This window comes from Rattus norvegicus, chromosome 2 (assembly GCF_036323735.1).
Source record: "Rattus norvegicus strain BN/NHsdMcwi chromosome 2, GRCr8, whole genome shotgun sequence".
NCBI classification, from domain to species: domain Eukaryota; kingdom Metazoa; phylum Chordata; class Mammalia; order Rodentia; family Muridae; genus Rattus; species Rattus norvegicus.
This window is the reverse complement of record NC_086020.1, coordinates 61,929,278-61,942,429: the sequence shown is the minus strand read 5'-3', so window position 1 is coordinate 61,942,429 and position 13,152 is coordinate 61,929,278. Positions and strand designations below refer to the sequence as shown.

The window sequence follows — 13,152 nt, the reverse complement described above, 5'->3', positions numbered from 1 at the left end:
TCTCCCATCATCCAACAGACATTTTCATCCTAGCAGTTTACTCCTCATCCTTCCAGACAGCCTTATTCTTATAAGCAAGGGAACCCCCTGGGCCTTGGAAGAAAGTTAATAAAAGGAAATGCGAATCACATTCAACAGAAAAAGTTTAGTTGTTATCTAGGAAATACAAATAGTAGGTGTCCTAGTTAGGTTTCTGTGGCTGTGATAAAGACCAATGTTCCTATTGCTTCTTGTATTTCCAGGTAACAGACAATAAGTGAGGGAAGCCAAGACAGAAACCAGGCAGCAGAGACTGAAGCAGAAACCATGGAGAAGTGCTTGGTACTGGTTCACTCCTCATAGCTTGCTCTGCCTGCTTTCTTAAACAGCTCGGCACATCAGTCAGTAGTCAAGAAAATGGACTACAGCCTAAAGGAAATCTGTTGGAGACATCTTCTCAATTGAGGTTTTTCTTCCGACATAAATCTTGTTTGTGTCAAGGTAATAAAAACAAAAAAATAAAACACAGGACCATGGGGCAATGGACAATCATGATATTATTGTTAACAGGCTTGACTGAACATTTCTGACCTGTCAGTCTCCAAGAACTTAATTTGAAACAGTAGTGGTTTAAATATGCTTGGCCCAGGGAATGTCACTATTAGGAGGTGTGGGCTTGTTGGAGGGCATGTCTCATTGTGGGCGTGGGTTTTAAGACCTTCATCCTAGCTGCCTGGAAGTTAGTCTTCTGTTTGCCTTTGGAACAAGCTGTAGAACTCTCCGCTCCTCCTGCACCATGCCTACCTGGATGCTGCCATGTTCTCGCCTTGATGATAATGGAATGAACTACTGAACCTGTAAGCCAGCCCCAATTAAATGTTGTCCTTTATAAAAGTTGTCTTGGTCATAGTGTCTGTGTACAGCAGTAAAACCCTGACTGAGGCAACACTTGAATGTAAAAAGCAGGTTGCGCACTTGCCTGTAGATAGGAACAGTAGTCAGAAAGAAAGCAAAGAGGGCATCCATTTGATGCCACCATGACACTATAGACTGGAAAATGAAACTGAGTCTTTCCCAGGCATTAATTTCTCTGTGGAAAACTCATCGACACGTCTGACTTAGAGACCCAAGGGAGGCTGTCATGAAAGGGACTTCACTTACTCCAAGAAGCGAGTGATGTACTCCTTGCTGCATTTCGACCATGTCAGTGGAGTTGGGTCATACTGAATTTGTTGGGACATGATGTATGGGTGTCTGCCCACGGGCTCACAGTCATTTTCCTTCCCATCATGTTGGATGCCGAAGCTGACCCAAAACAGAAGAACAGAAGCAGACGGGCATTAAACAGGAGAAACTCACAGGCTTGCCAAAGTGATTAAAAGCATAGGAAGCCACTTTTGTTCCTAAGGAGCTGTTTCCAAAGTGAGACTTAGAAGTTGGAAGGACGTAGCTAATTTTGGACTCAGAAGTTCAGGGAAGATGAGAGGCATGCCCTTAACCTCAATTACATAACCACAAGAGCCATATGGAGAATTAAAAACAAACTTGTGCTTGGCAGAAAGCCTAAAGCACTCAGTCTGGCTCCTTATATTCTGAAGTCAGAAGGGTAAAGCACACCCCACTACACTCGCCTTCTCTACTGAAACAATCCCAGAATCAACAAATCGAGTTTCCCTTCTCCCTTTCATTCAAGAGGAAGCAGGAAAGCAGTCTCAGGGAGACATTGGCCCAGGCTCAGACACGGAAGAATGGATTTCTTTATTCCACTTCAACAGGTTTCCAAGGCCAACCCAGTGGGGAGGCCTCGCAGTTCAGTGGTTGAGATCAGAGGATTTGAAGGTAGAGATTCTGGACTGAACTTGAGCTCTGAAGTTAGATGACATTTGAATAACTGCAACTTGCCTTCTTTTTGTTTTTTCCTAGAAAATTGGTAGTCATGATAGTGCTAGGATCTGAGTGAGGAAAGATTCGAACGCCATTTAGCAAGGGCTGGTCTATAACAAGAGATTCATAAGTGACAACACATTTAACCTTGAAAAATAATTTTTCTAGGTCTGGGAATATGTCTCAGTAAAGCAAAGTTGGTAAACTCAAGCATAAAAACATTATTCTATCCCCCCACTCCCCTAAAAATGGTGTAAAAAGCCAGAACCGATGATCCCGGTACTGGGGAAGAGTGCTGGTGCTTACTGGTCAACCACCACACTGGCCTGCAAGTTGAGCTCTAGACCTCTGAGAGATCATGTCTTTAAAAAAATAAAGTGGAGAACAAATGGATGAGGAAGGTGTAGTTAACCCAGTATTTACCTCTGGTGTCCACACACATGTGCGTACATGCTTACACATACATTTACAATGTACATTGGTGCACACACATGTATGCACACACATGTGTACAATGCAAAAATAGTATTCCAGTTTAAAGTCCTTCTTTTAAAGAATAATTTTACAGGTCAAAAGACATACATACATCTTCTTGCCTTAAATGGGTATCTGTGTGTTTTCAGCTCATTTATCTGTTCCCTGGTATACTGTTATGGTTGACCAGGAAGACAGCTCCTAAGGACCATAATATGTAACTGCCTGCAATGCCAGAGGGTATGTAGGAAATAAACTGACCCAGACTTTTCTGTTTCCAAGCAATGTCCTCAGGACCATCCCAAGACACCTTCTTAGGTTCCTACAAAATTTTGTTCCCATGAAAGTCTGGTTATGAAACCGTTAGAGCCCAAAGCTATTAGCTTAAAGTTCTGTTCTGAAATCAGGAAAGCATAACTTTTTTTTTTAACATTTTTTTTTATTAACTTGAGTGTTTCTTATTTACATTTCGAGTGTTATTCCCTTTCCCGGTTTCCAGGCAAACATCCCCCTAATTCCTCCCCCTCCCCTTCTTTATGGGTGTTCCCCTCCCCACCCTCCCCCCATTACCGCCCTCCCCCCAACAATCACGTTCACTGGGGGTTCAGTCTTAGCAGGACCAAGGGAAAGCATAACTTTTTACTCCTCTCATTCACGTGACTGAGAAACTTACATTTAACTTTAATAGAATACAATTGGTATTAGCAACTCATGCACAGAATAGACTTTGGGGGATTTAGAGGTTTTCTTGTGTTTTATGTATTACAGTATTAGAAATGTACTTCCAAACTTAAATCACATTCTATGAATATAAAACTCATAAAGGAACCACAGAATTAGTTAGCAAAGCTTTCACCATCCGTTTACAAAGGAAGTGAGATCGGGTAAAAGTCTCCTATACAGGCTTCTCCAGGCTGCTCCCCATTAGTCCCTCCCAGCTCTTGAAGTGCTTGCTGTACAAGGTCATGTATCAGTAGCTAAGGCACACACCATACTACGAGCAACAATCAAAAGACATTCACAGAGAAGGTAATTTTGAGGCAGGGTCTTACACAGCTCTGGACGCCCCCCAACTTGCTATTTTGCTAAAGATGCCCTTGACCTTGTGGCTCAGGTACCTCTACTCCTAGGTGCTGGAATTCCAGGTCTGTGCCTGCATGCTTGGTTCATGCAGTCCTAGGATCAAACTGAGGACTTCATGCTGTTAATTAAGCATTTTACCAACTGAGCAACACCCCTGTCTCAAAGGATGATCTTTTCAGCAGAGAGAATTCTTTGTTTGTTTTATTGGATATTTTCTTTATTTACATTTCAAATGTTATCCTCTTTCCTGGATTCCCCTCTGGAAATCCCCTATTCTGCACCCCCCCCCCCCGCTTCTATGAGGGTGTTCCGCAACCCACCTCTTCCCACCTCCCTGCCCTGGCATTCCCCTACACTGGGGAATGAACCTTCACAAGGCCATCCTAGCAGAGGGTATTCTAATGTACAAAAATATATGCCTGAAGTTTACTTTTTTCATATTTTCTAAGTACTGAAGCCTGAATCTTGTACATGCTAGGAAAGCACTCAACTACAGAACTACATTTTAAGCCATTTGTTTCTGAAATAGAATCTTTCTATTGGAGCCCAGTCTAACTGGAACTCACAATCCACTTGATCTATTCCTGCTGACATTATTGGTTGCTAGTTACTGACATCATGCTCCTAGTTACTGGCCGTTCTATACTTTAAATGTAGATGTTCTCACCAGGATCTCGTTTTTGTTTTCTGACATCTTTTGCACATTACATAACTTCCTCTTGATCTCTATTCTTGTTTTATGAAATGAAAGAGGTGCTATGAAACATAGCTGGTGGAGTCGTCATATGGGAGCAGTGAGTCAATAATACTGAAGGGTGAGAACACATGGGGATGTAGCCATTAATCTCCAAGTGATGGAGCCATTAATCTCCAAGAAGCCATCTGGGGTAGAAGTCAAACAGTAGTTTAGAGTAGGCACAGTGTACTTCTGGAACAATCCCTAGGCTTGCCAGGTTAGCCTATTTGGGGGAAGAGAGGTCTTCATTGTTTCAATTCCTTTAAAGCGGGTTGACTAAATTATAGGCTGAAGTAGCCTTGAACATAAGCACTTACTTGGGTCTCACTAGTACTTTGTGAGGCACATCTTCTCTTTAACTCGTAATGTTTATTCATTTTATGGAACTCGAAGAGAACATAAGCCGTGAAAGTGAAAATATAAATTTTTTTCAAGTCTTTCAGAAAATACTAGGTATGAACATTTAGAGGGAACATTCCATAAATGAAATAGATTACAATCTGGAAGCTGGAGTGATGATATTGAAACAGTGTGTGTGTGTGTGTGTGTGTGTGTGTGTGTGTGTGTGTGTGTGTGTGTGTAACCATTGTGTTTGAATTACTGAAGAGAAAAATATTTTATGGATAATCTACTTTAAACACACAAAGCCAAATTTCATACACTGCACCTACATATGAGAAAGAATATTCGGCATTTTCTCTTTCTGGGTCTCAGTTGAGTCTGAGTGATTATTACTAGCTCCATCTATTTGCCTCTAAATCTTATCTTCTTTGTAGTTGAATAATAGTCTGTTGTGTACATGTAAATTTTGATTATCCATACAATAGTTCATAGACATTTAGGCTTACTATCCATAAAGTCATGGAACGACTAAGAGGGCATGGGGGATTTCAAGAGAAGGTTGATAGAACACAGATATAATGGCAGTGGAAAGAAAGATTATGGGACAGGAGAGGTTAAATGGGATGGGGGTAGGAAGCCAGGAGAGGGGAGGGAATATGAAGAGGGATAACTAACATGGGAAATCTTTGAAATGCTATGTGGAGACTTATTAAGGTAGGGACTTCCTGAAGCATGTAATATATGTTTACAAAAGGAAATTAAAGAGTTATTCTATAACAGAGGGATAATCCTTCTCCCCTAAACTACAGACTATTAAATAAAAACCCCAGTCTAGGTATGGGTTACTTCTTCACAAGTCTCTCAGATTCCCCCCAAGTGATAGGCTAGTAGCACTGTTCTAGAACACCCCCAGAACTGGATGGTAAGACTCTTCTGCTAAAGATGCCACATATTGGAATCATAGAGCATGAAGAAATCAAGCTGGTTCTAACCTGCGAGCTTTATTCCTACTATCTAATTTTCATGGCTTCTAATTACACAATTGAAGGGATACATTATTGAACAATTTACTTAACTGTGAGCTGCAAGCTACAATAACAACTGGCCTGGCAAGCTATGCCCATTGGTGCAACAGTGATGTGGATGCTCTAGGCATAACCAACACTTTCTGATTGGATTGAAAACCCACTCTATACGACAGAACTTATACTTGGCACTGTTAACTGGGATGACTAGGGAATAGGCCCTAGGGGAGAACCTAATACTATTTCCTGTTAAATGGACATAGAATTACCTGTCACCTAAGTTCTTATCTTTATATCCACAGTCCATTTCCTAACTCTCATTAAGGAAATATCCTTTTGCAGTAGATGGAATGGGAATTAGTATACAAATCCACAATGGGTCAACATGCACAGATGAAAAGACAATGGAGTACTCAGCTCAAAATAGAGCATCTATACCACATCCCTTCACTCTGAAACTAAGGGACCATTGCAGAAAAGAGAATGGAAAGATTAGAAGAACCGGAAGTAGTGGATGTCTGCTGTGAAATGTTTTTTGGATATGACAGGGCCATTTTACGTGTGAACTCTCAGCAGCTCTGATCTCATGCACAAGACCTGTGCAACACTAAGCCAGCCAAAATATTTGCATGGATTGTGAGAATGGGGGTGGTGTAGACACACATGTAACTGAGAAGCTCTTGGCAACAGAAGGCTGCTGAGGAAAGGGGAGTCAGTATTCTTCAGAAACACAGTTCCTGAAAGGTTCCTTGTGTTCCAGCAATGTGGTCCTGCATTCATGCACATTCAGGCAGCAGTAGGTGGACTCAGCGGGTTAAAAAGGAAGACAGAGCACATGACATTGGGAGGAAAATGTGGGAGGAGGCTCATAAATAGGGGAAGAATTGCAGAGCAGAGGACGGGGTGGGAAATATAACATATCAATTTAAAAAACAATAGAACTAAACTTTACAAACACAAGCAGGACTAATACAGAGACCCAGAGACAGAGGAAGGAAAAGAAGGAGAAGGAAGAGGAGGAGGAGGAAGAGGAGGAGGAGGAAGAGGAGGAGGAGGAGGAGGAGGAGGAGGAGGAGGAGGAGGAGGAAGAGGAGGAGGAAGAGGAGGAGGAAGAGGAGGAGGAAGAGGAGGAGGAAGAGGAGGAGGAGGAGGAGGAGGAGGAGGAAGAGGAGGAGGAGGAAGAGGAGGAGGAAGAGGAGGAGGAGGAAGAGGAGGAGGAAGAGGAGGAGGAAGAGGAGGAGGAGGAAGAGGAGGAGGAAGAGGAGGAGGAGGAAGAGGAGGAGGAAGAGGAGGAGGAGGAAGAGGAGGAGGAGGAAGAGTATCTAGGGAGCAGAAGATGCTAGTTTTCAAAGAGGATTTTAGGATTGTTTCCTTTTTTTTTTTTGCTAACTTGCCAACAGATCTAAGCAAAGTGGTGTTAAATATTAGATACAGCTGATTAGTAAACTCTAAGGTGCTACCAGTACACCACATTGTTTTACTGTCTGTCTTACTGTCTTACATTATACATTAAACACAGCCAGGAATGTAACCAGAAAGTCTCTAAGAAACAGTAAGGTATTTTTGTTAATATTTTTTAATAGACTATAGTGAGGTTGCTATTCTGGTGATGTAATACAGAACAATGCACAGAGATGTGCATCACCTGCTTTCTCTCAATAAGCATATCTTGCAAGATAATAATAACATAACATCCAGATCAGATTACTGATGTTAAACACAGAAAAAGCAGTATATTTTTATTACCACAGAAACCCTCATGTGACAACTCTGAAATTAATAATATTTTTATTCTTGAAATTAAAATATGTTGTGGTTTGCCCTGAAGTTATCTGTATTTTGATGCTAATTCTACTGCCCCAAGACAGCTGCCTAGTCACGTACTCAGGAATCAGGTGACTTCACCAGAACCTCCCCATTGAATTTGTAAAGTACAGGTGAGGCAGGTACAGAATAGAAGGAGGCCTGTCATTGGAGGAGAAGGAAGGATGGGCGGGAGAGAAGTTTGAAGGAAGAGGAGGAGACTAGAGGAGAAAGGAAGAGAGGAGAATGTGAGAAGCCATGGCAGGTGATGTTAAGATTCTGTTCTGTGTATTTACAGGTTGTTATTAATGTTCCTAAGGGATGGATGGTACCGGGCTTTGTATGTTTAAGTGGGCAATTATATCTTACCATTAGGGTCAAAGGTTATTGTGTTGTGTGTTCTTTTATGTGATGGTTTGAGTGTAGGAAAGTGTGTGGTGGCAAGAGACACTGGGCCGCTATGGAGTTGGGATGTGTTTCTGCCAAGATATCTAGCAGATATCTTGGGGCACTGAGGTGCCGGACCTAGCGGGGTAAAAGACAACTATACATTTTATTTATATATTTTTACAACAACAAAAATATAATTGCATAATTTTTCTCCTTCTCCTTTTCCCCCTAACCCATGTACCCATCATGTTCACTCTGGATTCTTTCCCTCTAACTGTTGATATATATATATATATATATATATATATATATATATATATATATATATATATATATTTCTAAATATGTACATCCAATCTGCTCACTTCATGCAGTGATACTGGTATGTACACGATTTCAGGGCTGACCACTGTATGGGGCAACCAATCACCTACCTCTTCCCTTTTAATTCTGTCTTCCTTTCGTACAATTCTGTTTCTCTGCTTGTACAGTTCTGTTTCTACAGTGCTGTATAAATGGAATGACAGGCGCGATCCTTCACTAATCACCTTTCTTTAGAGATGTATTGAGGTTGTTGCATGAATTAGTAGTTCATCCTCCTCTTGCTAACTACGGGTATTCATCAGGTTCTCAAGCATTCATCTTGGCGGGTTCAAATGCCACCAGGTTCATTTCCAATTTGGATCTAAGCTTTCATAAACATTCATGAACAACCTTTTATGTGAGCACAATTTTTCATTTTTATTTTCCAGATGAAAACCCGGGAAAATAGCTGCTGGGTCATATGGTAATTGTGGGCTTCGTTTTAAACAGCCTGCCCAAGCGTTTTGCAGAGTGCTCGGTATACTCCATATTTCTACTAGCAGCAAATAAGACTTCCTCTGCGTCCTCACTAGTATTAGGTGTCATCGCTCATATTTGTTCCTTATTATCATTAATATTTACTAGTCATTTCCGTAGGAGTATACTAATACACTGCTATGGCTTTAATTTGCATTTCTCTGTAACTAATGATAATAACCATATTATTCTAATGTTGATTTCACATCTGTGTATTCTTTTGGTGAAATGTCAATTGATCTATTCTGGCCATTTTCATTTCTTTCTTTTATATGTAATATATGTAATTTATTTGAGTCTTTACAGATATCAAATTGTCTAGACAATTTGTTTTGACTGAATGAATGAGCTTGGGGCAGTTTGACTATTTATTATTCTTTTTCATTGCTATTTTATTTATTTTTTACTTGGAAATAGCAGGTTTTCATATGGCATTTTTATATCTTGTGGGTTTTGGTCAACCCCTACCCCGACCCCTGTCCCTGTTTCTTCCTCTCCCACACATCACTGCCCTGCATCCTTAAAATTTCCACCTTTATATCATCCTTTAACCTCCATTTCATATTGTTGAATGGTTGAGTTTTTGAAAGTTTTCTTTATATTCTAGATTTTATCCCTTTTTATGACACACTGTATTATTTTCCTGGGGAATCCAAAAGAATTACTGAAACCTTAGTAACTTAGTAAGAGAAATCCATTCTCCCAAAGTTCTAAAGTCCAGAAACCCAGAATCAAAGGTAAGGTGACCGTGCAATGGGATTAAACATACAGTCTCGGTGTCCATTTGCTCTAGGAAATAGTATTGTGATTCCTTTCTAATGTTTATGCCTTATCTCATCATTTTAATGAACTCATGTATTTTACTTTTTATATGTGTGTAAATTCCCTGGCATTCTCTATTCATAAAACAATCCTATATCAAATACGATGATTTTTATTTCTTCCTTTTTTCCTCATTTTTCTTGCTTTTTCACATCCACTAAAATGTTATTATATATTATCTTGAATAAATCTGATGAGAATGGCATAGTTACCTTCTTCTGAAGTTAGAACGAATTTATATAGTCATTCATTATTAAGTACAATATTAACTGTAAATTGTTTTGTAGATATGCTTTATCAAATTAAGAAGCTTATCTTCATTTCTAAGCATTTTAAAAACTGGGGCTAGAGATGTGGCCCAGCAGTTAAGACTGCTAGCTTTTCTTCCAGAGAACACAGGTGAGATTCCCAGCACCCACAAGGCAGCTCCCAATGTATAATTCCAGTCGAAGTAGATTTGAGGCTCTCTTCTGGACTTTATGGGATCAGGCATGCATGTGGACACAGACATACATGCAGACAAAATACACATCTACATAAAAAACAAAATATTAATAAAAAGAAATCATGATTTCCATTCATTTTCATGGCCATCTAGCCACCAGACAGAAACCTGGGGTAAGGGAGGCACCCAAGAATCAATGGCAGTGACCTTAGTTGTAACTCACTACATTGGGAATATGGAACTTGAAGAGGCCACTTTCTGTTGCCAGGCAGGAACCCCAGTAGAGAAAAAGAGACACCAATCCACCTTCAAAACCTTCAACCCCCAAATTATCCTGTGTACAAGAAGGGATATGAAGCAGGGATATGCACGGGAGACGAAGCAGACACTAAGGGAATGACCAACCAATAACCGGCCCAACTTAAGACGCATCCCATGGGCAAGCACCAATCCCTAACACTATTAATGATACTCTGTTATGCTTGCAGATAGGAGCAAGTTGGCCTCTAGGAGGCCCACCTGTCAGCTGACTCCAAGAGATGCAAAGACCCACAGCCAAACATTGGATAGAGCTTGGGAGTCTTATGGTAGAATTGGGGTAGGGGGAGCAAGGATTGAGGGCCGGAAGGAGATAGGAACTCCACAGGAAGACCAACAGAGTCAGCTAACCTGGACCCTTGAAGCTCTCAGAGTCGAATCCACCAACCAGATAGTAAGCATGGGATGCACCCAGGTCTCCCTGCACATATGTAGCAGATGTGGAGTTTGGTCTTCCTGTGGGTCCCATACTGGAGCGGGCCTATCCCGAAAGTAGTTGCCTGTAAATGGGATGCTTTCTCTAGCTGGGCTGCCTTGTCTGGCCTCAGTGGGAGACGGAGTGCCTAGACTTCCAGAGACTTGAAGTGGCAGGGTAAGAGGACACAGGGGGAGGGGAGGCTTCTCTTCACATGCCATATTGACCTTGGGAATACAACGGATCCTTTCTTTAAGCACAAAGAGTATTTGCACTTTACTATTATCGAGCTACATCTTCTCAACCTGCTCAGAGGAGAAGGGGAGGAGGATAGGGGAAGGACTGTGGAGGGTGACCGGGAGGGGGACAGTGAGTGAATGAGAATGGATACCTGAGTTCTAAGGGAGAGACTCTTGCTAAGGGCCTGAAGCAAGAAGAATTTCCTGTTACCCACAAGGCCTGCACTTCTACCACATGTCTGTAGTAAGAGGAGCACTCCCTGCTGCCCTGCAGGAATCAGAGTCTCCAGGAATCTGTGAGGCCTTCCTTTGTGGCACTGCCCAAATGCTGGGTATTGACTGCTTCTTTATTTTATCAAGTGAATGAAAGTCTAAGTTTCCTTCTTAGACTTTGCCAGCACAAGGAGGCATAAGGCCACTACATCCCTTCCCCATAAAATTTAGCTAAGCTATAGTAAATGAATTACTGTCTAATGTTTTTCTGTCTCATTATAGAATGCCTTTCAGAGTCCTTTAGAGAAAGAGAATAGGTTTATTGGCACTGAGATTTTGCATCTATTTTCAGGTTGCTGGCTTTATTACCCTTGAGCCTGAAATGTGAGAAACAAAGAAAATTTACTGTCATCTTTTGGTCTTTGTGGTTCTAATCCTAGCTTCCTTCCATCTCTTAGAATCTTCACAGGTTTTAAATGGCAGTACTTGCACAGGTTTTCTGAGAGCTTTCCTCAAGGTCACATGAGAATGCCCTGCCTTTTCCTACTATGCTGGGACTTAGAAGAAATACAGTCCCCCAGAAACAATATTTGACAAATGATTTAAGGATATTTTATGTAAAATGTTTCAGATTTTTCTTCTTCTTGTGTGGAATAACTCTAAAGCACACTTTTTTGAGAGTTTCCCCCATGGAATTAAAGTCCAGAAAAAACTAAGGTGATTGATCTGGTACAACTTCCTCTCCCCTCACTATTTTTCTCCGTTGGTATTTACTTTCCAAGTATTTCCTCTCAATTCTTCATCTCCAGTCAGTTCCTGCTTGACTGCACTCCCTAGATCCCCCATCAGGTGGTCTTTTGTTTCACAAGACTTTTTTTTACAAAGATTCATTTAGAGCAAGACCCTCATTTTCCCTGTAGAATATGGAAGAGAGCATCACCAGCAGTACAAGCACTGGATACAGAATCCCTGAGTTCAATTTCCAAACGCGCTGACCAGCTCTGAGCTAGCGTCAAGTTTAATCCATGTTAGTACAATAGCAAACTAATTCAGACAGTAACCAGTTCAGTCTGCTAAGCAGGCCACCATTTCTGATGAGCAGTACAGTAAACATGTACAACCTTCCTCATAAAGGTGTCAGACATATGTCTAGCTAGTTGTAACCAATGACTGCCTCAGAACTGGGGCAAAGCTGCTGTTGGAAGACTGACTTAGGCTTCCCTTCACATGCCATATTGACCTTGGGAATGCAATAGATCCTTTCTTTAAGCACAAAGAATATTTGCACTTTCCTATTATTGAGCTACATCTTCTCAACCTTCCTTCACATTGGATATATGGTTGCTAAGAAGGCTTTAAGCAATTACTTCTCAGCTTGACTTTCTATATTCACTTACCAGAAGGTGCTATTACACCGATGGTTCCTTGGGAGGCTTCATGAACTTCATCACCCTACATAGCAGGATTGAGGAGGCCTGTGAATAGCTTTCATTTTTCTAAGACCAAGATTGTTGCTTGTTTTTTCACGATTAGCATTTTGTTGTAGCACCTCCAGATCACAATCATGATTTAATTACAAGAAGTCCTCTATGTTCTCTGTCTGTGAGTTTTTGGCAACCAAAGATATTAAAAGATACTCCACTTGCCACTGGGGCTGTAAAGTGCAAATTCAAGAAATCATAGGATCTAAGATTTTGCCTGGTGCTGCCGATTCATTTAACAGACAGAGTTAAGTGTAGCAAGACAAAAGAAACTGTCTGGGGCCATACTACTGACTGGTGGAAAAGTCAGAGAAAGCATTCACCTTCTCCAATCATGGGCAAATGCTCTGGCCTTGTTGTGCAGGTAAAATTATTTTGCAAAGTTATCTGCTTTATGAGATCATGGTGAGTGAGCCCAGACCAGAGTCCAGGTGAGAGGAGAGGCCTCACCTGATATAATAGTCTTTAGGGTTATTCCCAATTCTGACTCTTTTCTAGTGCTACACTGAGCATGCCCTGTGTTTGTTCTTCTTTATAGAAAGGGGATCCCCATAGAAATAGTGGAGTGGATGGAAAACCGTGCAGGAGAAGGGGTGGTTTAACTGTTTATGGAAGGCCTCACTTCATGTCTCCAGTTAGACAACGCTCTTTCACTTGTGGTTA

The 13,152-nt window shown here is 41.1% G+C and overlaps 1 protein-coding gene across 2 annotated transcripts in view; it reads right to left on the bottom strand.

Moving 5' to 3' along the window:
- Positions 1 to 13,152, bottom strand: part of Adamts12 (ADAM metallopeptidase with thrombospondin type 1 motif, 12) — a 294,742-nt gene that overhangs the window by 112,287 nt on the left and 169,303 nt on the right. For both annotated transcript variants that reach the window (XM_039101948.2, NM_001106420.4), the window contains exon 8: positions 1,141 to 1,284. In XM_039101948.2, the coding sequence (XP_038957876.1) occupies positions 1,141 to 1,284 (144 nt within the window). The remainder of the gene's footprint in view (positions 1 to 1,140; positions 1,285 to 13,152) is intronic.